This window comes from Epinephelus fuscoguttatus, linkage group LG18, assembly GCF_011397635.1.
Source record: "Epinephelus fuscoguttatus linkage group LG18, E.fuscoguttatus.final_Chr_v1".
Taxonomy (NCBI): Eukaryota; Metazoa; Chordata; class Actinopteri; order Perciformes; family Serranidae; genus Epinephelus; species Epinephelus fuscoguttatus.
Genome location: NC_064769.1, coordinates 21,025,383 through 21,050,076, shown reverse-complemented (window position 1 = coordinate 21,050,076; position 24,694 = coordinate 21,025,383). Strand labels below are relative to the sequence as shown.

Below are 24,694 nucleotides of genomic sequence, written 5' to 3'. Positions count from 1 at the left end.
ATAGGTCAGAATTATGTCATTATACTAATGGCTGTTCATTAGGGACTGTGTTAAAATGACAAACCTTTCAACTGATCACAGTTTAACCCTCAGCACTGACAACTATAGTTCCTGTTTTAGCTAATTTCTTATGCATTTAACTCATATTTTGGAGAGCGCTCTTTTATGTGGAATCATTCCTGAAAGCACACACACACACACACACACACACACACACACACACACATACACACACTTAGTACAGACTTCAGAACATGGAATATGAATATGAAAGGGCTTCTTTCAACAACAACGGAAAAACAAGAGCGCTGCCAGCGGTTAATGGGACCAAATGAAGGAAAGCTGAGTAACATCGGATTTTGAGCTCTCTCCCTCAAAACAAACATCCAATGATCACATTAGCGATGGATCACAGAGCTGTGTCATTATTGTCTTGTGTGTCCGCTCTCGTCTGGTTTAGAGTCTCAGTCACTTTAATATTTGGAAAAAAGATTTAGGATGACAAAAGTTTCCCTTCTGGAGAGTCGGAAATTATCTTTATTTTTTGGTCCCGGCATCATTTTTGGGTTTACTGAGCAGGAAATATTGGTCCAACAGGTAACTAATGCCCACAGTGTACGTGTGATATTTAGCTAACCTTACACTGAGAACCCACTTAGACACAACCCAACATTCATTAGCCGCTGAAAACTTAGTGCCAGATTTCTCAAAAACACTAAAGATGAATGACTACATAATTGATGCTCAAAGTCAAAGCTTGGGTACAGAAATATATAATGTTATCTTTTTTCAAGTCCTGTTCCTACCTACTTCCAACCCGTGAGAAAAACAAGGACAACAACATAAAATACAGAAATCTCTCATCAACAAACAAACACACACAAAAAACACCCTCTTCCATCTTTGGCAGAAATTTTATGTTCATGTTAGACTCCATCACTCATAAGAAGCTGAATAAGGAAACAGGTTTTTAGGGCCTCCAAATTTTGATTTTGTAGCATGGCCCCTCTACAACAGGGCCACAAATCTACCTGAGAATGCAGGACCTGTGTGATTGTACTGAGGCCCTTTGGGTGGAGGGGCCCATAGAGAGAGCAGGCCTTTGCAAGTGATTCAGATTGTCACCTTGAAGATACACCTGTGTTCAAAGACAAATGATTAAAAAAAACAAAAAAAAATATTATGAATGGTGCCATTTGCCATGTCCTCAAAAAGGCAACCTATCTGCATGTAGGACCCTGCATTAACAAATATGCAGTATATCTTGAAATACTGTCTTGCTAAATTACGGCTGGTGTGAAATAACTTTGCATTATTATGGAGAATTTTATATTTGGCGTTTTATTTAGGAGGGTCACGAAATGTCTTCTGTTCTGTATAGTCTTTGAACGTCTCATGGCGTTTCTACTGTTAATTTTGGTAATCCGGGTGTCAATCTGTTAATTACCCAATCAGTGTCGGATTCTGAGAGGGGGCGGGGCTAAAAGAAAGAAGATGGAGGCTCAGTGATTCGCAAAGAGAAACCGGAAGTAAAATGGAGAGATGTTAAGAGCTATTTGTAACCAATTTAAACTGTTCAAAGTTAATGCTGTTAATGAACATAAACACCGGAAGGTTTTTCTGTGTGTTACTAGGTACAAATGGAAGAGTGAGCTGTTTCAGTTAGTAATTCCACTAAACTCCAGCGACGCCATTGTCTGCCGTGAGCTAATGCTAGTTAGCTTCCATCGCTAGCTGGGAAGAGAAGAAGACTGAGTGTGAGTGGGAGGCATATTTACATTAGGCCAAGTTTTGGAGTGAGTATGGACATTACATGTGGATTGTTAATGATATGGACATTTATGGTCAAAGATTGGGAATTTATTAGTGTTGTAAATTTCTGGATAGTTTGCCTTGTTGCCTTGTTGCCTTCATGGACTTCAGGACTTCATGCCGCCTCCAGGATGGACCTCACCTCACACCTTACTGCTGGACAGAGGATTTTGAGAAAACCGCTACAAACGGTGTCTGAGTTCTCAAAGATCAGTGAGTACTGAGAAAATACTTCTCTTGAGGAGAGAAGTATTTTCTCAGTACTCACCCCCCCCCCCCCATGCATAGGGTGTTATCAGGTGTAAAGAGGTATGCTATGACATTTCAATAACAAATTGAGTGGGAGGTCTACCTGCATTTTCCATGACCAACGGCCTTCACCTGCAAAATGGCACTCAAATTAACACGTACTGAGCAGAAAGTGACTCAAAATGACAACAAAAAGATGCAAAGGATCTGCAGAGAGACAAAATTGTATTTAGGTCATTGTGTTCTGCCTTTCCACACGGAGCACTCACCTGTCACTCAAACGTAATTGGTCAACACTACCCAGTGATGGCAGTGTTGGCAGCCGAAATTGAGGCAGCTGATTCGGCCCGATTCTGGGGCATCATTCATGCCAAGTTTTAGCCGACAGGCAATCGGATGCGACCCCACTAATTTCATCTGGCATGCCGAGTTTGGGCCAATGCTGGACCAGGTCACTTTGGCTACCTGAGTAGTCAGACCACAAACAAAAAACCATAACATTTCCAATACCAACATTTTGTCCTGTTGCCTACAGATTCAGCATACATGTAGATATCTGTTTCAAGAGATTAAGGGGGGCTTGACCGGAGCCTCAGCAGTTTAAACCCTCACACTGGGAAGTTTGTGAGGAACAACTACTGAGGTGCCACTGAGCAAAACAAAACAGTTACAGCGATTCAACTGTCAGCAGGGCTGTAGTTGCACCATTGAGCAGCTCCCAAAGGTGCTGCCCTTCCTCCTCCTGCTGTTACTATCCCAGGCTGTGAACGGGATAAAAGTGTGCTTTTAGTGAAGTTTTCCTGTTAAATAAGGGTTAACACACACACACACACACACACACACACACACACACACACCCCCCTATTTCCCTTTCAACTTTTCATACACTCACCAGCTTTGCATATAGATCCATATCTTAAATATTACCAACCCTCCTGATAATAATCTCCACACACATACTGAGCAGTCTGACGTGTTTCCGTCACACAAAGCAACCTGCAGTCAAACAGGAGGGGGAGGAAAACCCAAATGGAAGAATGAAGACAAAAAAAAGTACAGTTAAAGCAAAGGAAAAGAGAGAGCGAGTGCAGGTGCTGACCTCCAGAGCTGCTCACATATGGTGCTATCGGTGTGTAATTTCTCCTCTGCAGATTCTTATCTTCTTATCAGAGGGTGGCTGGTGTACTGACGTCCGCCCATCAAACGGGGACTTGGGGGCCCAAATTGCATCAATCAGGGTCTGGAGTGGAGCGGTGCTTTGAGTTCCTTAAATTGGTGGAATAACGAATCCACTTCCAATTGTTACCTTAGATTTCAACTTTTGATGGGGAACTGTGAGAAACGAAGCAGAGGCGGAAGAAAATCTGTAGGAAAAACAACCTGCAGTCGAGTCCACGGCTTGTTTGCATGTGCAACTTGTTGCTGCCTCTAATGATTTACAGTAATGTTTTCTCAATAACATACCTCAATGTTGTTGAATTAGATGTGATCACACTAATTGTTTGGAAATGTAAAGAATTGTAAACAACAGACTGCTCGCCTCACAACTTCAACAAATGTCCAACCTCCTCTTCCCTAGCATGCATCATTAAAAGACTCAAACCAATCTGAATGAGTCACATGACAAAGCCGTTGTGGTCTCCTAGGTCTGTTGATTGCCAAGCTTTTTTATATTACGTAATAATTCGATGATCTGCAGTGACCCAATTCTTAATAAAATTTATACATACATCTGTTACAGTGGAGTAGAACGAAGCTGCAGTATCCACAGAGGCTAATTTGGCTCACAGACAGCAGTCAGTTGATAATAAATACAGAAGAAGCACACAGGTTAATAACAACATCATCACTTGGGCCTTTTTCACCGCAGACATTTTGACTAATAGCTCATGAATCTTACTTTCTGGATGCACATTGTTCACAGGACAGCAATGCTACAGTGTGCTGCTCCTGTCTCACATCACTTGGGTCGCTCCCAAAATCTGTGATCTAACACTGCGCTCAAACTTGAATTACTGCTGGCTTTCTGACAGAGTAGCTGGCCTTTTTGTCTTGCTCTTTTAAACACCACTCTTTTTCCAGATTAGGGCTCTGCAGGTTTACTTTAACAATTTTCACCTGTTTTCAAGCATCATTTTTGGGACTCAACACGTTCCTGATCAGGATGCTGCAGGATAAATGATAAATGCACAAAGACAAGTTGTGGACTGATTCTTTGTTGGCTGTTTGTCTGTCATCTTCTCTATGAGTCTGTGTTTGTTTGTCCGTCTGTCAGCCAGCCAACACGAACGCTGCGAGCAGCAGCATTTGTAAAAGGAAGCAATCACTTCAGGGGCAAAATGACTATTGAGAGGCGTCAGTCATGTCCGTGGCCAGAGAGGCAAGGATGTTGCACAGCATGACACTGAAGTCATTTGTTTCTCCCTGCAGCCCTTTTTCAGGACTTCACCTGATCTAAATAACAAAAAAATCTGTTTGTATTTTTGCTCTGGCTTTCACTGTATTTGTGCTTTGTTATGACTTTGTTGCCATGTCCCTCTGTGTCACGTTTTGTCGTCAACTTAAAGTCCAATTTTACCCTCTGAATTGACTGCTTATTTAAAAATCACAAGTGGATTCTGTGTTTGTGTCCCAAACTGTCATGCTGATTTCAGAGTGAATCTCCCATTTTTCATCATCCAAATAAACCATAAAATGTTCCTGTCTGTGCGGTTTAAAATCTTGTGATATTATGAAAGTGATGACCTGACCTGGATGTCTTCAGTGTCACGGCGTTAGCACTCTCCTCTGCTGGTGTGTGTGTACTTTGCTGGTGTGGTCACATGATCGCTTCTGACAGGGGTCACGAGGGGTCAAGTGGGGTCATGAGTAGTATCCTGACATCCTGCCAGTCTAATCACCTGTTTATTTTTTTAACAACCAAACTTGGATCCGCAGCAGCCGAAGGAGGGAGAGCCAAAAGAAAGGGAGAGTGAGAAAGTGACAGTAGGAGGAAAGGTTGATTGAAGTTCAGCTCGATCATGATTGAGCTCATGTAGGCGTGTGCATCTCATATTTGGTGCTAGTCTTAGTACAAAGTGTTGTTGAGTTTACATGTGTCTTTATTTAACCCCTTAATATGCTTTATTTAAAAGTCTAGTGAAGAGCCAGATGTTTTGAAAGATACCAGACTGTACCAGATTTCCAGAAATTAATTAATTAATAGTTCAAAATAGAAACATTCAAATAGTTCATTTTGATGAAATGGAGTCTTGAGTTTGACTATATCACTCAGCATAAACGTAATTTAACTTTAATAAGGGGCTGAAACAAGCAGATACATAATATACTCCGTATTTTGCCAAACAGTGTAGATTAAGATTATTTTTCAGCCTTAAAGCTACTTAAAGTGGAAGTTATAAGACAGTATTAAATAAAAAGGACATTTTAATAGTTTCTTTTTATTTTAATTCTTATTCAAATCCATTTAAATTACATTTTAATTTTCCAAGCACCTAAAAATATAGAAAAATCCATTCAGACAGTCTGTTGGGATGACTGGACTATAGCTAGCAGTACAGTACAGCTTGTTGCTGCCCTCTTTTGGGAAGTAAGGTGCCTGCTGTGTTCTGCATTTCACTTGTATTGACCAGCCTCCACCACAGAGGGGAGATAGATGATAGCTGTAACATTGGAGATCATTGACTGGTGAGGGATGTGGTTTGATGGGGAAAATGTACCGAGGGCACTGGCAACATTCTGAGCCAATGAAAATCTGCAATAATGTAATACAAATGTGTGTTTTTAAACATTCTCTGTCCCTTCCAGTCCTTCACATAACCCACTTTAACTTTACTCTTGACAAATTCCATCACTGTTTAGGACAATGTTACTCCTACATAAAATCATTATAACCTTTGAATTACATTTAGATGGATTCTTAAAACTGATTTTTATCAATTAACCTCTCAATGATGTATAGATATAATATGCTTGACATCATATTATGCTCTATATGTTCTATATTGTTGATTTTATTCCTGTATCTTTGGTTGTATTGTTAGTTTGGAACACTAGTTTTGAGAAGTGCCATACAAATCAATCATTATTATTTATAATTAGATGCAAGAGATTCACGTCTTAATTCCTAAATATGTTGTATATAACTCTGGAGAAAGAAAGTTGATGGTTGAGTCTCATTCCCAGGTCGTCAAATACCAATGTTTTGTTAGGAAGTCAGACTGAACCAATAACCCAAAGCTCTGGTATTTGAGGACCTGGGACTGAGGTTCAACAATCAACTGTATTTCTCCAGAGTTACATACAGCACCTTTTAATACAACAGCATCAGGCTACATTTTTTTTATCTTTTAGGATGATGTGCTCTGGCAAACAATCTTTCGTTAGTGCATCACAACAGTGATGTTATTATTTTAATGAAATATGGTCACTGCATGATCACTATGGTGGTGCTGTGAATTGTTCAAATAAACACAAGAAGTTTGTGCTCTAGAGAAAGGATCAACACTCAGTGAAAAACCTAAGCCCTATGATAAGCTAATATGGCAAGGCTTAACTATACAAACCAATGAGCAGTGATAACTAGCATGTCTTTGGGGTCATCGGGTGGGAACCTCCTTTCACCAGTGTTTCGTCTAGTTGGTCCCACGACACCTCCAGGAGGCTAGACAGTGATCTCTAGCGTCCCAGAGACACTCCCCTAATGCCAGGTCTCACTGCTCCCCTCCCTGCACCAACCCAATAACCTCCTTTACCTTACTTACACATGGCTCTCTCAGCCCAAACAGCACTGCCACCCTCAACCAAACCCAGGCTCCGTACATGCAAGCTCTAGGTAGAGGCAGGGCTGATACTACCTTTCCTAGCACATTCACCATACTCTATTTCACACGCTACATAGCATAACTACAATATAAGCTAAAGTTAAAGGAGCTAAATAAAGTAACAGGATCAGCAAACACACTCACCTTGTCGCATGGCCTCAAACAAAATGGATTCAAATAGGCCGCTCCCACACTTAAATACTTCCTCTTCCTGGATTTCCTCCTGAGAGGAAGTGGATCTCTCCACCTGATCTCAAGGAGTTATGTGCCCTGTTTAGTAGTTCCCCCTGCTGGCCCCCAACTGACATTATTTCTTCTCTTATAGATAAACTGGCTACATTTAATTGCTTCATCTGACATTTCCCTCACTGTCTTCCTCAAACTCTGTCCCCGCACTCCGAGTTCCCCCAGGAGCGAGACAGCTGATCTTGCTATGGATCCCCTACACCCCACTTCCACTGGACAAATCCTAGTCTTCCATCCTCGCTGCTCAGCTTCTGCTCCTAAGTCTGCATATGTAAGCTTTTTTCTTTCATAGGCTTCTTCCACTGAGTCTTCCCAAGGAACTGTCAGCTCAATGAAATAAACTATCCGTTGACTCACTGACCACAACACTAAGTCAGGCCTCTGCCTGGTACAAACTAATCTACTTGCATTTCCCAATCACAAGCACCTTCTAGGCGGCCACACCCTTGCCTCCTCACTAACTTATCTCTTCTGTGTTTCTCTCCCTCACGGACAAACTGAATTACTAAACTCCTATCCTTAACACCTTCTGAATTCACTTGTCTTCGTTTCCCTTCGATGCCTGCAACTAAACATTTCAACACCTGGTTATGTCGCCATGTATATCGGCCTTGTGACAAGCTAACTTTAAGGTTGCGGTACTTGAACACAATGGGCATGATGGGTCCCCATTTACCCACAGTTTTAGGTTCTGGGGGGTTGGTAACACATCGTATGTAGCCCCTACCAGGAATCTAATACGATTCTCCTCCATACTCCACAGGTCCCTCCAACTAAGCTTCCTCTTCTCTACACTTTCCCAATTCAACCACTGTCCCTGTTTAGCCTGGGCCACTACCTTTGCACCCCTTAGCATCTCTTCCTGTCTATGTATCTGTTCTACAACCAGCTTTCTTTTATCTTTGAGACCTGCTTTATTCCATACTGGTTTGCCTGAGCCAAGCCCCAGGCCTCCCCTGGCCAAACTGAACATTACCTACAATCTCTGCATGCCTAAGAGCTGCCTCTGCCTCCTGAACTGCCAATCTTGGGTTCCACTTCCTCCCCTTGGTTGGATTTGGAACCACACTCCTAACTTCCACATCCTTACTCCCAGATAACAACAGCTCTGTCCTGACCTTGGTTCATTTAAATTCCTCTGTTAAACTAGATACTGGCAGCTGAAGTATCCCTTTTCCATACAATGCAACACTACTTAGGCACCTAGGAGCACCCAACCACTTCCTAATATAGGAGCTAACCGACCTTTCAATTCTCTCCACTACGGATATTGGAATTTCATAAATTGACAATGGCCACATTAACCTAGGATATAGCCCAAATTGCAAACACCACAACTTCAACTTTCCTGGCAGTTCGGATTTATCTATTCAATCCAATCCTTCTGCCACATCTTTCCTAAATTTCACCACCTGTTCCTCATCATTCAACTCAACATTGTACCACCTACCTAAGCTCTTTACTGACTTTTCCCTAATTGTTGGGATTTCCTCATCATCTATGACAAACTTCCTATCACTTAACTTCCCTCTACGTATCGAGATGCTTCTAGATTTACTAGGCTTGATCTTCATGCTGGCCCACTTGAGGTTCTTATTTACCTTCTCTAATAGCCTCTTTGTACATGGCATTGTTGCGGTCACCAGTGTCATGTCATCCATGTAAGCCCTAACTGGTGGAAAATGCAACCCATTCTGCCGTCTCTCTCCACCTACCACGCACTTAGAAGCCCTGATGATTACTTCCATCGCCATAGTAAATGTTAATGGAGAAATTGTACACCCTGCCATGATGCCTATTTCTAGCCTCTGCCAACCTGTTGTGAAACCTGCTGTACTTAGACACAGCCTAATATCCTGAAAATATGCTTTCACTAAGTTAACAACTACCTGTGGCACTCTAAAGTAGTCAAACGCTCTCCAAATGAGGCTATGCGGTACTGAACCAAATGCATTTGCAAGATCTAAAAATACTACATGCAGGTCCCTTTTCTTAATCTTCGCTGCCTGAATCTGGTGCCAAATCATGCTAGTATGCTCTAAACACCCTGAAAAACCTGGTATTCCTGCCTTCTGCACCATGGTATCTATTAAGCTATTCCTTTCTAAGTAGCTAGCTAATCTCTGCGCAACTACACTAAAGAAGATCTTCCCCTCTACATTCAAGAGAAAAATCATCCGGAACTGGCTAAGGTCCACAGACTCCTTCTCCTTAGGAATGAGGACACCCCCCGCCCTACGCCATGCTCTTGGTATAATTTGCTTCTCCCAAACTATTCTTAGCTGTTTCCATAAAAATTTAAGGGTATCAGGTGCACTTTTATAAACCCGGTAGGGGACTCCATTAGGCCCTGGGGCCGAAGAAGCCTTTGCACGCCTGACCACCTCCTGAACTTCCTTCCACCTAGGTGGTCTGACATACATCTCATGCTCTATCCCTTCTAATGGACGGATATCGGGTGGGAAACCTACTATCCTATTCTTCTCTAAATCTGAATATGTATTTCTCAAATATTCTTCAACCTCTAGCCTTTCTGCTTTGAGCTGCCCTCCCTTTTCCTGGCTGAACAATCCTTTAACAAACTTAAAAGGGTCCCTGAAAAAACCTGTCCTTACATGTTCCTTCTTCTTCCTCTTTTTCCTGAGATGCTCTGCCCTTCTAAGAACTGCTAGCCTGCTTCTCAACTCCTCTTGCAACACATTAATCCCCTCCCTTTCTTCTTCTGTAGCCTTTCTCCACACCTTTCTTAACTGTCTCCTTTCCTTGACTAGCTCCTCTATTTCTCTTTGCCGCCTAGATTTACCTGACTGTACCCTCTCACTCCTCTTTCTCTCATGCAACCCAAACCTCTCTGTACCATATGAGTAAATTATATCTCCCATCTTTTCTAACCTTTCTATTGCATTTCCTCTAAGCCTACTTAAGATTACTGACAAATCTCTATTAACTATCTCCCATTCTTTACTGTCATTTGCCCTAGGCGCTCTAACTCTAGCCTTTTGCTCCATGGTTCTCTCTCTGACTGGCACACTGGCCTCATTGTCACCTGCATCCTCTCTTACTACTCCCTCCTCCTCAGTGGCAGCGTTACTGATATCCTGCGAACTGTGGTTTTCTACCTGCCGCTGGACTTCATCCGACTGACTCGACTGACTTCTTAGGAAGTACTGATCAATGCGGCTACTTTGCCCTTTCTTTGCCACACACTTCTTCTTTCCCTGATGAGTTCTGAGGCCTTTTACTGATGTTACTTTCTGCCAGCCATAAGGACAAACCTGAAGCATCTTGTTCTCAACTATGCTACAACTAAGAGTTGTTCTGAGAGAATTTTAAGCTGATTTTTTCACTTATGTTGCAGCTCCTGATATGTATGGATAAATTAAAGAAAAATAAAAGTCAGCTTGCTATAGCCATTTGCTTTTTGCTCAAACACAGCTCACAGAAGCTAAAAGCAGAATGTTTGAAGACGCAGATAGAGACATTTGCAACACTGAAAGACACCGGGAATATTTTCAACTCACCTTTGAATATGATAATATGAGGGGAACACACGCTTCACCCACACACTTTTAATATCACACACCCCTCTATGTCTCTATCAGACTTTGCATGGACAAAGTTCATATGAGTCACAGGACTGAACTACAGTATCAGTATTCTGTAGGGCTGTGTAAACATGAGAGAGCGTGTCTGTGTGTGTGTGTGTGTGTGTGTGTGTGTGTAGTAAGTAAGAGAATATTTACTTCCATCCAGTAACTGGAAGTTAATATTGACTGTACTGTAGCAGCGTCTGTCAGTTACACACGTGTATGTGTGTGGAGTAAATAGATGACAATAGTCAGTCTCAACTTTTACCCTGCAGCTAAAATAAAGCTTCATCTTCAAAGTTATAAGTTTATTTACAATGACAGCAGCTTTATTTTGTGTCTGCATGTAAACTATTATGAGTTTACAAAATGTCTGTTCCAAAGTGCCTCTGCCGGCAGGTTTTCTTTCTCTGTGAGTGACTCGCTGAATATTTTATCTGCGACCGGTAGGAGGAGGTTCAGGTTACAGCGAGATGACTGACTGCAGGACAGGAGGGCTCCAGAAAACTGCAGGCAGGTGCTCCACCCGCCCACATCCAGACAGTAAAGGGGTGGTGATGATAATGAGATATTTAATAGCACAGATACATGAGAGGGCACGCTTTATTGTCACCGATGATGCTGCTGGGTGGAAGCTGAGTGCTGTCAACATCACTGACTGAATATCTGTTGAGAGAATATCTTGGTATGTATGTGTTTTTTAGGATTCGAAGCTGCACTAACTTATATTTTTATGGTAATGTAAAAGTGGTCTCTCATAGCGATGAACCCACAAGAAATTATCATCCAACTGTGCAGTCCTCCTCATCTCTACAGAGCATTTTATCATCTTTCAGCTCATTGTTTTGGTTTCACAGCCCACAGTTTTACTGTTGTGGTTCACTCGCTGATCTCATCAATCGTGTTTTCAACCAAAGCAGGCAGTTTCACTGGAAAAAGCTCTAGAAACAGACTGTTTGCTGCCTGCAGAACACCAAACAGCTGACAGATAACAACCAGCTTGTAAGCAAAGTGGAGCATCTAGCTATTTGTAGTTAGTGGAGACCAAAAACAGAGCTCGAAGGAGAGTGAATATACATTTACCAGGTGGCCAGAAACACGACTCCAAATAAATGATCATGTTGATCTATGTCTGTTGGATGTGTAAACAGGAAGTTGTTTGTGAGCATGTTCACTATATCAACTTTATAAGGTGATAATACTCAAACGTTTAAAGTCCCCGTGATGCATGTGCAGCTTCACACTAGAAGGCTGTTTTCAAATTTCTCTGCCCTCACCTTAAATCTGAGTTTTACTGCATATGAGCCACTAGTTTGGAAGCCAATTGTAGTCCAAATAGGCAACCTAATAAAGTGTGATGTGGAAACTTGAAACCTCCAGGGCACATAGACCTACACTAAGAGTGTACTTTTTAGTTAGGTAGGAGACATCTTGTGTCCCGCAGTTAAACAGTTGAAATCAAGAATATTTGCATGTTTATAGAACCTTTCATTTTTCAATGAATTCAACTCGATAATTGGTTTATTTATACATTTATTTGAGAAACACAAATTACTATTACAAGCCCAGCACTTACACATGTCTGAAACACGTCTGGAGGGGATCTTTTAAGTTACTGTATACTATGCAAGAATTTTCGGTTACTGTTTGTAAACACAACATTGGCCCCTCCTCCCTACACTGCCTGTTCATAGATAAACTGCAAACCAACATTGTAGGAACATTTGTTGTGACGGAAGAGGCAATACATTAGCAAGCTAATTTCGCTAACTGCCAGCACCTTCTTGTCCATCAGGAAACGGGCCAACACCGCATCTCATTTTGGAATGAGCTTTGTCTGCATTTCGCCTCGCTATATTTGTTTTTTTGTTTTTTTTTGGTACTGTTGCTTCGTCTTGGATGGATCATACTTACAGTCTGGCACCCTGTTGCTACCTTTTTATAGAGTCCCAACTTCACCTGCGCACTGTGCCCTGGGACGTCCTGAACACACCAAAATAAGAAGCAAGTAAGAAAATACAGGCAGAGTCTCTGCAGAGAAATACACCACCACACTTCCAGTGAGTTATAAGTGCGGATAAAAAGGGATTACGTCCGCATTACTGTATACAGGGATACAGTTCTCTACAGAATTGATCAAACTAGAAAAAATACTTTGACTACTAAGAAATGGCTCCTGTCAGAGCTGAGCTACAAGGCCAATTCTGTAACTGCCTTCGTAGTAAAAAAGTACAAAGGTGAGCATCTAAGCTTATTGCACCTCAACAATAGGCAGGAAAATGGAAGGTCTCAAGACCTTCAGGTGCGGCAAACACACCTCCTGTTCAGAGCAAGCCCCTCCCCCTTCCTGCACACCTGCATATAAGCACACCTGTCGCATCAGCAGCACAGAGCCTCTTGTATTACCCTGGATCCCACTGTGCCTCCATCTGAACAAAACACTGGTGAGTAGGATGTTTTGTGGTGAAATTATTATTGTTTAAGCAATGTGATTCATCATAATTATTATTATTATTATTATTTAAATAACTTAAATGGTTTTAGTCTGTTTTTTTATTAATTATTTTAGTTGTGATGATGAAGAAATTTTGAGCATTGATCTAAATCAAAAGTATAATTGCAAGAAAAAGCCTCTACTGCTCTCAAGCAAATGAAATTTATCTTCCTGTTCACTCTCATTCAGCAGCTGTCATCACAACTATTTGTCAGCTAAATTACAAGATGATTTAAAAAGAAAAATGAAATGCAAGTCCATATCCTGCGGAACAAAGTGGCTCCTTGTGTCACTGGAATTTGCACGGAATATTTTCCCGATCATTTTCCCAAGCTCTATCTTTCATCAGAACAAGGAGCGTCTGTCTCCTGCTGGGTCCTTTGTAGTGTTGTGGGAACAGTGTTGCAAGGATCAAGTGACAGAGAGACAGAGAGGTTCCCTTGACCGCTAATCTACAGAAACACACACGGACAAAGATATACTGTCCTGTGCTGTGTTTGACACCAGCTAGTCACACTACAGGAAGTAATGTGAACACCTGTTAAACTTACTATCAAATGAGGTTAAAGATATTTAAACAAAGTAACATTGCTGATTTTTTTTCTTTGCATATGAACTGGATCTAAACTGAAACATAATTTTCGTGATCTTTTATGATATTTAACCACATTTGTGTAACATTTACCCACATCTTCAGTAGTCTAACCCTTTACGAAGGCTTCTGTTTTTTGGGAGCCAATTTTCCTCTCTTCACTTTTTTTCCTGTTTTTATGAATCCTCTATTAGTCTCTTCTTGAATATAAAATGCATCTTATTATCATAGTAATAGACTATGTGAGAGCGTTTTCAGTCCTGGTGAGAGGCTCTCCTTCGACCCGGGGTTGAGCTGTGCTCATTTACATTTTGATTTTACACTGACTTGAGTTGAAGTTGCATTTGAGCGGAGCCGAGACGGACAGACTGAAGTGGCTCTGACCGTAAAGTCAGTCATCTCTTCGATGCAGATGGTTCATTTGAAAAGCCACTAGCCGGCCGTACGTACACTCATTGAAAGACTCCTTTCATCATTTTCAGTGGGGCGTTCAGTGGCCTTGAATATAAGGCCCTACTTGTATTTAAGTCTAGCCAAATGCTAGAATAAAACACATTTACTTAAGGGCCACAAAAGAGCTTTTCCACAGCCTGATCTCATGTAACACTAGCTTTAAATGGCTGCAATAGGTCAAACAGTCTAGCATTTCAAGTTATGTATTTTCCCTATGACATCTGTAATTTGAACACAAGATGAACCCTTAGCAGCTGTAATAGATGTAACGTGTGATTGTGCTCTTGTTCTGTTTCTCTCATGTGTTCCCTCCTTCATCTTCACCGATGTTTCCATGTGTTGCTCTTTGTGCTCTCACAGCCGCCCATCATGGCCTCCAGCATTTCGATGAGGAGCTTCTCCATGAGCCGTCAGCCTTCCTTTTCCAGTCGTTCTCTGATGGACACTGGCCGTGCTCGCTCCCGCGCTTCGGTCTCTTTTGCTGCAGCCAGCCCACTGAGTCGTTCGGCCTCCATCGGCCAGGATCTCAACGGGCCAGTTAGCCTGCAACTGAACGGCCTCCATGGCAACTGCACCAACGATAAGGAAGCCATGCAGAGTCTCAACAGCCGTCTGGCCAACTACCTGGACAAGGTCTGACACGTAGCACAGTACCAGCTCTGTTAAATTGTTGGTCAGCAGCCAAATGAGTAATGGATGTTTGTGACCATCCAGATGAGGAAATTATACTTTTGGTAGCAAGCTGACACACTGATCATTAAAAACTGTCTATTTGTCTTCCTCCAGGTGCGTTCACTGGAGCGCTCCAACGCCGACCTGGAGGCGAAGATCAAGCAGCTGATGCTTGACCGCATTCCCAAAGGTCACGACCTTGATTCCATGATGGCTCAAGCTCATGCTGTTGAGCAAGAGGTAGACACGAAAGGGACATGCAAACACACAGACAAACATTATACAGACAGGCAGCAGGTTTTGGGTTTTGTGTCACTGAACAATGCTCAAGGTTATGATGACTTTGGTTATTTTACATAGACAAAACATTCATGCAAATGTAGAGCCTTTTAGCAGGAGCTGCATTAGTAGAGTCATCAGAGGCAGAATCTGACCTACACCTGATCTTTAAGTTACCAAACCAAGTCTGAAGTTAATAATTATTTTTGCCAGTTTTGACCAAACAGAAAAAGTTACAGTTTAATGAAGTTGGAATGTGCCACCTTATTAGACAAGAACTTTATTTTTCAAGTTTAATTCCGCTATAAAGTACAACAGGTACTGTGTTTTACTGTGAATATACTAAATACAGTATGAACATGTAAACATTATACAAGAAGCATCACATTTACATGACTTCAGTGTGAAGGCAAGATGTTACTGTCTATTATAACATTGTTACCACACGTTAATGTTTGTCAGGTGAGGAAGAGGACCTTGGAAAATGCTCGTCTCATGTTAGAGATTGATAACGCTAAACTGGCTGCTGATGACTTCAGAATCAAGTGAGTGATTCATGATTACTGCATGAAGATAAGCAAATGGAAACATGGAAAGGTTTTGGACGTCTCTCTCTTTTTTTAGATATGACTTATTGAGAAGTTATTCCATGTCTTTGTTTACGATTTTACTACGTGCTTCATGCTGTAGCAGCCACTTTGCTCTTGTCACATTTGAGGATGAATTTAGATAAACTGTTGACGTAAATTCATATCCATCATTGGAATACTGAACTGGCCCAAGGGCCCAAAGTGTTAGGGACCCCACTCTGCAAAATTCATTTGAAGAGATGGATACTGACCAGAAAGAGACTCAAAATGACCACAAAGAAACATAAGAACAAAGACAAGGTGATACAAACGATTATAAAGAGATGCAAAACAACCACAAAGAGACACAAAACAACCACAAAGAGACATAAAATTACCAGAGATACAAAGTGACCACAAAGAGACACAAAATGACCACAAAGAGATACAAAACAACCACAAAGAGACGCAAAATGACCACAGACATAAAATGACCACAGAGATACAAAACAACCACAAAGAGATGCAAAACAACCACAAAGAGTCACAAAACAACCACAAAGAGACACAAAATTACCACAGAGATACAAAGTAACTACAAAGAGATACAAAATGACCACAAAGAGCCACAAAACAACCACAAAGAGACACAAAACGACCACACAGACATAAAATGACCACAGAGATACAAAAGGACCACAAGAGATACAAAACAACCACAAAGAGACACAAAACAACCACAAAGAGTTTATGATGCACTTTCTTTTGAAATGATAAAGAAAGTAAAGTTCCTCTGCTTTCCTCTGCTATTTTCCTGACTCACATTAGGTGGGAGACTGAGCTGGTGATGTGTCAGTCTGTGGAGCGAGACTGTGTCGCTCTGAAAAAGGCCAAGACCGACCACGAGCAGATCATCGCCTCCCTGAGGGGGGATCTGGACAGCCTGAAAGAAGAACTTTACTTTCTCAAGAAAAACCACGAGGAGGTAAATGTGTTTTGTTAACTCGATATGTCTGCACTCGTTTCTTAGCCCTGCTCTTTTCTTCCCAGCCCATATTTGGATGGTATGCTGGTCTTTTTAACACTGTTTTTATCACGTTTTCTTCTCCATTACTCAACATTTGCCTCATCTCGTTTCCATTTTGGCCCTCTCTCCTCGACTCCAACCTGCCCTCACAAAAACCAAGTTGTTTGATATCGGGCTGACCCAGTTTAATGGACTCAAGAGGTCTTATTTAGAGCCTAAGCGGAGAAAAAAAAACGTGTAGGGAGGGGGAAGAGAGTGAGAGGTGGTCCTCTGGTTACTCTACAGACAAAAGGAGCAGGTAGATCTGGTTTCCCAAACCTGCTCTTTCTGTCCAATCAGCTGATCTGAGGCTACTGTCCTCTGGGGGGTTGAGAAGCTAAGATAAACTTACCCCCTCTCACTAAGAGAAGGATAAATTGCCTTACCGGAACAAGATGTGAATGAAGCTGCACAGAGCCAATTCATGATCTACAGCAGATATCAGGAATTAATTACACCAGATTATTTTTTATATATCCTTCATGCATATTACCTATGTGTACTTATTTTACATTTGCTTGTTTGTCTTATTTTACGATCTTTATCTGCTCATCTATGAAATCTATGTCAGTCCTTTATGTTGAAAAGGTAGACTTTTTCCCGCGAACAGAAAAGCAGGATCTCTGGGGTTAGCTGTGGAACTAGATCACTTCCCATCAGCCATGCTTCCCACAAACATTGTAACACTTTGCATAAAATAAAATATGTTACTAAACTTTAACGTCAAGCGGAGGCTGGAACAATGTGTATAAATGAACATAAAGAGCATTAAAACCAGTCAGATCACATTACAACAGATTGCATATGACATAAGACTATACCAAATGGCACACCAAGGGGTGGCCAGGGGGGGCAAGGCCACCCTGATACAATTGCTGGCCTCCCTCTTGAAAATTACTGGAGTCCTCTGTGTGGTGTTTTTAATTTAAAGAAGTATTTCACCACTAGAAAGATGGCCTTTTAATAAAACTGGGATGTCTCTGCAGCAGAAAGATGCAAATACTTTTTAAACTGGTTCCATAGAACCAGAGAAAACAGAGAATAAGCACGTTTTTGCTCAAGAGGGAGCGAATTTACAACTACCAGAATGCACTGTGTCACACCAGACCAATAAATGCTCCCTCTGGTGGGTGACGCATTGTGAACATGTCCGCTTTAAACAATGGTGGCTGGCTGGCGAGAAACAATCTCGTATTACAGTTCAACAGTGAGCTAAAACATGTTTTTGAAAACATTTGAGCTGAGAAATAAACAACTCAGTAACACAGACAGATTTTTATATGTGACCAGCGCTGCCAAGTCTTAACGTTTGATCTCAGTTTTTTTCAGCTTCGGTTTTCACTATCACAGCAGCAACATTAACCCTAAAGTAAGAAACCAAAGTATATCAGTATGCAATTCAATGACTTTCATACTGACTAGTTTTATAACTAGCTTATATACAAAAACAGCATCATAAAATTCCAAAAATTTAGTTATGGCTTTTGGTTTTGGTGCCACCCCAAGATTTTCAGAGGCCTGCAAAATTACTTTGGGTGACACTAACGATGTCACTGAGAAACGAGAGTGAAAGAGATCCAGCAACAGAGTTGAATAGAGTTTAGCGTGTGTGTGTGGGAGAGACAGAGAGTTGAAAAGCCAGAGGTAAGGTGAGCTATGCCCCATCAACTATTGATAGAGAACCTCTAAATTATGAAGATGTCCTCACATCCTCTCTGCCACCTTGCGGTGTAGGATTCACCCAACTGTCCCTGGTTCCTTTTGTTGCCTGTGTAGTCACACATATGGCACAACACAGTGCATCCATGATGGTCTTTTCAATCAAAAATAAACGCATACATACATACTTGTCACCCCACAGGAACTGGAGCAGATGAAGTCTCGTATTGCCAGAGATGAGGTGAATGTGGAGGTGGACTCGGCCACTGGGCCTGAGCTGGGCACCGTTCTGTCTGACCTGCGTTCCCAGTATGAGGGGATTGTCAAGAGGAACAAGGACCAAGCGGAGCAGTGGTACCGCAAGAAGGTGTGTGAAGAAAGGGCCATTTCTTTCTCATGGCAAGAGAAAGTTTAATAGAAACTGCAACTAACTTATTATTTTCATCAGCAAATAATTTACTGATATGGTTTTTTAAATGAATTGTGTCACTGTTTAGTGTGTGATCTGTCCAAAAATAGGTTTAAAAAATGCCCATCACAATTTCTAAGAGGCCAGTTTGATGTCTTTATGTCAACAAAAAGTCCAAAGCCCTAAGATATTCAAGTAACGCAGCAAAACCTGACATTTGAGAAGCTTTAATAAGCTTGAAAAATGACTGAGGTGATTGATCTATTAAAATGGTTGCCAATTTTTTTTCTGTCAATCGACAAGTCAGTTAATTACAAATTGTTTTGTGTCAACACTGAAATATTTTGTTGCTAAGACTTGCCACCTGTCTAATCTTACTGTATCAGTGTTTATGACTTAAATAGCCTTAACAAAGTCAGACAAAAACTTAATATAATACTATATTCAGAAAAGAAAGGAGGGGAAACCCACAATTGTTAAATTCATCTTGCAGTCCGGTACATGCATTTCATGTAAGTGTGTACGTTGTGTCCTGTCCAGCTGGAGACTGTGCAGAACGAGGTGAAAGAGAGCAACGAGGCTCTGAGAGGAGCTCAGAGCGAGCTGACCGAGAGGCAGCGCTTCCTGCAGACCCTGGAGGTGGAACTGGAGAGCCTGCACAAACAGGTGAGCTCCTACACCTGAGGAGGGAGCTGAAAAGTGGAGCAAATGATTCCATGAACACACACAAGAGGATTTTATGCGACATACAGTAGGATGAAATTTGGTGAAAGATAAATGTCATTTTCTTCCCTGAAAGCAGAAGGCGGTACCGTGGTGGTGTTTTGGTTTTAAAATAATCGTGCAGGTGATATTTCTACATTTGGAGCTGTGCAAACACAATTCTAATGCACACAAAGAAGCGCAAACATCACAGCCATGATGTTAAAATATGGTTATGAGTATTACCTTTGCACAAAGCCGCAATAAGGCAGGGTTTATAAGGGCTTTGTTAAATAACAACACAGAAAATCCTTACAGAAGTTCAGACTGAGTCTCAGTCACACCTGTTTTCTTTTTAACTTGACATCAGCATCTGAGAAAAATTATTTTGTTTTTCTCTCTCGTAATCCTGTGTTGACAGTAAACATGCTCTCCCACGCTGATAAGTCGTGCAGGACCCATAGCGGATTCTGTTGCTAAATTGTATGGGGGTGAGTTTCGGTGGTGAGATGGATAATCGTGTCTGAGCGGCGAATGTTTGTTTTGGATGCCAGGGCCTTGTCAGCTCACAGGTATTTGTTGATAATGGTTTGGGAAGTAATTTCAGAATCAGGAGACACTGAGGTTTGATTTCTACTGGCAGACATCTTCTGAGGAAATGTGAGGAGGATGAAAAGCCAAAACTTTTAATAGCAGCCAACATGAAGCATCACATTACTGCACACTGCTTACAATACAGTCAGTACAGGCACTGTGATGATGGGTAGATGTTAACATATAAACTGATATGATTCTGGGCAACATAAATGCACACAATAGTAATATTAGACCATAAGGAATGTCAACTGTCTTATTATTCTCCCATTCTCTCTTCAGATAGCAGCGCTGGAGGGTAACCTGGGCGAGACAAGTCAGAAATACTCATCTGAGATGGAGCGGCTGCAGGCCACCCTGAGCCAGCTGGAGGACGACCTCTCCCAGCTCAGGCTGGACATGCAGCGCACCAAGACTGACTACGAGCAGCTCCTCCGCATCAAGCAGAACCTGGAGATGGAGATTGCCACCTATAGGCGCCTGCTGGAGGGAGAGGAGACGTGAGTTTTTACCAAGCGGCAACCTCTGAAGCTGGAAAATTGAGCCAACTGGCAATGTCAAAAACTGCAGTTCCTCAAATGACCACTTGAGGCTCCAAAAGCGGGTCAATCCTCTTAGACCTGCATGCTAAAATGCCCAACTTTACAAAGGAAATAAACATGTTTACAGACATGTATAAAACTGTTTAGATTGCTTTGATTAATTAACCCATTTCTGACAACTGTACGGAGACCCATAGAGCAGGTGCACAAGAGACTTTTGCTTGCCAGTTGGCTAACGTCCAGTAAAGCCCCTGCTATCTTGAGTGGGGATACAGTAATTTAATCATGCAGCTCTTCTAGACTTTTAAATGTCACCAGACCAAATGGATCCAATCCTGATGGTGAAACGAGTCATTTCACAGGGACTGTAATGCTAAAAAAAAATGTCCACTGATTAACAGACATCTTTTTCACAATGTAAGTGTATGGCAAAAAGTAGTCTGGGGCCGTTTAGGGGCCGTTTTGGTAAGGAACTGGAACCGGGCAAGAGAGACAGGATCCAGAATTCGATGGATGCGCCTTTCCGTCAAAATAAAAGCACCAAGCTAATAAAAATGTGGTGAAACTTTTTAATTTAAAGAATATAATTTACAAGAAAAGCCCCAAGCCATTAAGTTAACCTTTTTCTTTTATTGTAAATCAATGGTGCGCCAGAATTTAAAGTTTACTTTGGTGAACACTTTTACTTTGATGAATTTGGTGAATTCCAGATCTGCTCTCTAGACCGGAACCAGAATCCAGACAAAATTCAGAGTGAATGGAAACCAGGCTCTTCACATACGGCAAAGAGCCTGGTTTCCATTCACTCCGAATTTTGACATGAGGCTATGGAAAAAATCTTTTTGGGCCCCATGGCATCATGTGACAGAACTGGAAGTTGTAATTCCACCATTTAGCCACCATGTCAAAATGGCTGAGGGCTTGAAATATCACCACTTCGGGGTTCAGAAACCCAAGATGTTGACAGCCAAATGCCATTGAGGTTTCAAAATGGGAGTCCACAAACCAATGGGTGATGTGACAGTGTCCATTGTTTTTATACAGTCTATGATATTCACCAGTCTCATGATGAAATGAGGGAATGAAAAAGGATCATGCAAGGTTAAAGGTTGCATTCTGTTAGATCTTAACTTAGCACAGAGACTGGAAGCAGGGGAATAGCTAGCTTGGCTCTTTCCAAAGATGACAAAACGCCAGTGAAACCACAAATTGTATAAAAAATGAGATAGAACATGTTAATTAGTGGGCTTCAGAGGTGCTGTTAGGCAGATTTTGTCACCCTGGAACAGGGCCAGGCGAGCTGTTTCTCTCTGTTTATAGTCTTTATGCTAAGCTAAGCTAACCAGCTGCTGGCTCCAGCCTCATAGTAACTGCGCAGACATGAGAGTGGTATATCTACTCATCATACTCTCCAAAAATAAGCATATGTCACAAAATGTTTTCATGTGAATTTTAAAGCCACTAACATATTTCGTCTCTCCCTCAGAGTCAAAGAAGTTCCTCCTCCACCAAAGAGTGAGTAATTGGCTTATGATTTTTTGCCAATTGAAAAACGCAAAGTCACAACTTGTGTGCCCAAACAACAGAACGACATATAAGCACAGTATTATATAATATAACAGTACATTAGCACAGAAAAAAGTGAAGCACTGCTCATTTATTCATTTTAAATGCAGCTTATCTTATCATCAGCGAGGTAAAGGGTGACTAACGCTGTATTGATGACGCAGATAAGTCGTGCAAATGTTTATGTTGTAATTTGACAGCAAAGTAGCGAAGCTGACAGACAGGCACAAACATATCCATTCACACACCCAAGTTCTGCAGAACTAATTATTGTTTTAAGAACCTCAAAAAACAATGCAAACACCCCCAGCAGCTCAGCTCCTATTGCAACAAATGTGGGTGTGAAAACATTTATCCCAGTGCTGTAACTGTGTCGTAATCCACCTGAGTCACGCTGCTGGATTAACAAACTGCAAGGTGTTTTGAACATGTTCAACATAAGAAGACGAAAGACAACACAGAGTCAAAAGCCGTGACGCCTGTAAGCGTCCTGCGTGAGACAGAGGAGTCAAATAGTTAAAGCTTGTTTGTACAAAAGTGTTTTAGTGAGAACTGCATGTACTGAACCAGAAGCTGTTGAGACATGACATCTTACACAGCACAGTTCATACACATGAAAGTTCAATGTGCAACACATTGAACTATCAGGAGAAATAAAAGAGAGACAGCAGTGACTCAGGCCACACTCATGTACATGAATCGACACAAATTACAAAGGAATATAACATTAAAATGACTCATCTTTAAATTCCCTCCTCATCTCACTGCTTTCAATGTTTTTTTGTCTCTTCTCCCCTCTCATATCATCGTCTCCACCTCATCGCATCTCAACTCATCTTTTTCACTGTACTATTCAATATTTTGTCCCATATGATATAATTTTCTTGTCGTCTTCATTTAATCTCATGCCATCAAACCTTTCCATATCTTTATCTTTTATCTCTTCTTGCATCATCTCTTTTCATTGCAGCTTACTTTCTCACCTGTGTAAATCTCATGTTATCCCTTTTAAACTCATATTACCATATGTCATCTCATCTCATCTCATCTCATCTCATCTCATCTCTGTCTGTGCAGAGGAGCCTGACGTTCGCACCAGGAAGATTGTGAAGGTGGTGACTCAGACGATGGTCAACGGCAAAGTGGTGGACGAATCCAGCGAGGTGGAGCAGATCGAGGAGACCAAGAAATAAAGAAATAGAGGAAGTAAAGATGAAAATTAAAACGGAAAGGGATGTGAAAAGGAAGAAAAGAGAGAGTGAGAGGAGTGTCAGAATATTACACACGAGCTGCCGAGCATCATTTATTACTACAAAGATATTGTTTTGAATGGGGAATTTTGGAGGGTGGGGGCGTTGCTTGACTATGAATGCTTTGTGTTTTCAGAGAAATGTTTTTCCACAGTTGATTGAATTGTTTCTGGTGATAATGCCACAAACATGCTGTATATGTCCAGTACTGCTGTAGCTCTGCATGCTTAAGTTAGAGTAGAGACATGCATTTGTGTGAGAGCACCCAACTAACTAGTTCCTACTGTCTTACTAATTATATACTGTGTACTTAAACAAGATGTTTATTTCTTTGTGTGGAAAAGTTTACTTTAGTGAATATAACACATATGCTTACTTATTTTACAAGATTATTGAATTGTCTTTGGCTGTTTTTGTGTTTGTACTCTGTCTAAATAAAGTCTCCTTAATATCATTTGTACCCTTCCGTTCTTATGTAACTCAGAATAAACATGTTATGGCTTTTCAAGTGAAATTAGCGAATGTCAATATACAGTGTCTTCAGTGAACTCAGTTCTCAGGTGGTTGTGATGCTGCTGCAGGTTGCTGTTAATTGCTGCTAGCTGCAGTTTAAGTGCAATCCAATACACACACTACCATAGTGCTCCAGAAGAATATTTGTGGTATGTCCCAATACATAGTATGTCAAATTCAGTATGCCTAAAATGCCAGCATGTTCTACTGCATCCAGTCACATTTTGCAGAGTGCAAGCCAGAATGCTTTTCTGGCTATTCTGACCCACAATCCTTTGCACAGCTGAAGAAATGTCACATCGACTGACCCACAGACAGATGAAAGCTCACTGACAGCTGACAGAAGCTACAATGACTACTATCAATCAAGTCACAAACAATCTGCAGTGTATGTCGCCTAGTTATAATCTGAAAGTTAAGACTACGCACATTGCAAAGTAGCAATGGCAGAGCTCAACAAATACTGTTTTGTTGTATATTAAAGGTAACGTTTATGATGTGCTGTGTACCAAAATGTATACTTTGAATTGGCATCACATATATGAGCAAGAGGGTCAAAGGTCAGACACAATGTTTTGTAAAGTGTCTTAACTGTATGCACACATACGCAACAGTAC

The 24,694-nt window shown here is 41.3% G+C and overlaps 1 protein-coding gene across 4 annotated transcripts; it reads left to right on the top strand.

Annotated features, from left to right (window-relative positions):
• Window positions 1–2,003: 2,003 nt before the first annotated feature.
• Window positions 2,004–24,018, top strand: si:ch211-243g18.2 (uncharacterized protein LOC559906 homolog). Of its 4 annotated transcripts, XM_049604557.1 has the most exons (11): window positions 11,089–11,402; window positions 12,663–12,725; window positions 14,617–14,889; window positions 15,043–15,168; window positions 15,670–15,752; window positions 16,605–16,761; window positions 18,704–18,868; window positions 19,451–19,576; window positions 20,489–20,706; window positions 22,235–22,263; window positions 23,392–24,018. In XM_049604557.1, the coding sequence occupies exons 3-11, from the start codon at window positions 14,626–14,628 to the stop codon at window positions 23,505–23,507; spliced, it is 1,284 nt and encodes a 427-aa protein (XP_049460514.1). In that variant the 5' UTR covers window positions 11,089–11,402; window positions 12,663–12,725; window positions 14,617–14,625; the 3' UTR covers window positions 23,508–24,018. The 4 variants fall into 4 exon arrangements, with proteins under 4 accessions (XP_049460513.1, XP_049460514.1, XP_049460515.1 ...); XM_049604556.1 differs by lacking the exons at window positions 11,089–11,402; window positions 12,663–12,725 and adding an exon at window positions 2,004–2,025; XM_049604558.1 differs by lacking the exon at window positions 12,663–12,725.
• The last annotated feature ends 676 nt before the right edge of the window (window positions 24,019–24,694 follow it).

Excerpts from the sequence above, each read along its gene's own strand:
- si:ch211-243g18.2 (XM_049604554.1), top strand. The coding sequence starts at position 12,997 with ATGGAAGGTCTCAAGACCTTCAGGTGCGGCAAACACACCTCCTGTTCA. Across the intron at positions 14,890-15,042 it reads TGGCCAACTACCTGGACAAG|GTGCGTTCACTGGAGCGCTC; the intron begins GTCTGACACGTA and ends GTCTTCCTCCAG. Across the intron at positions 15,169-15,669 it reads CTCATGCTGTTGAGCAAGAG|GTGAGGAAGAGGACCTTGGA; the intron begins GTAGACACGAAA and ends AATGTTTGTCAG.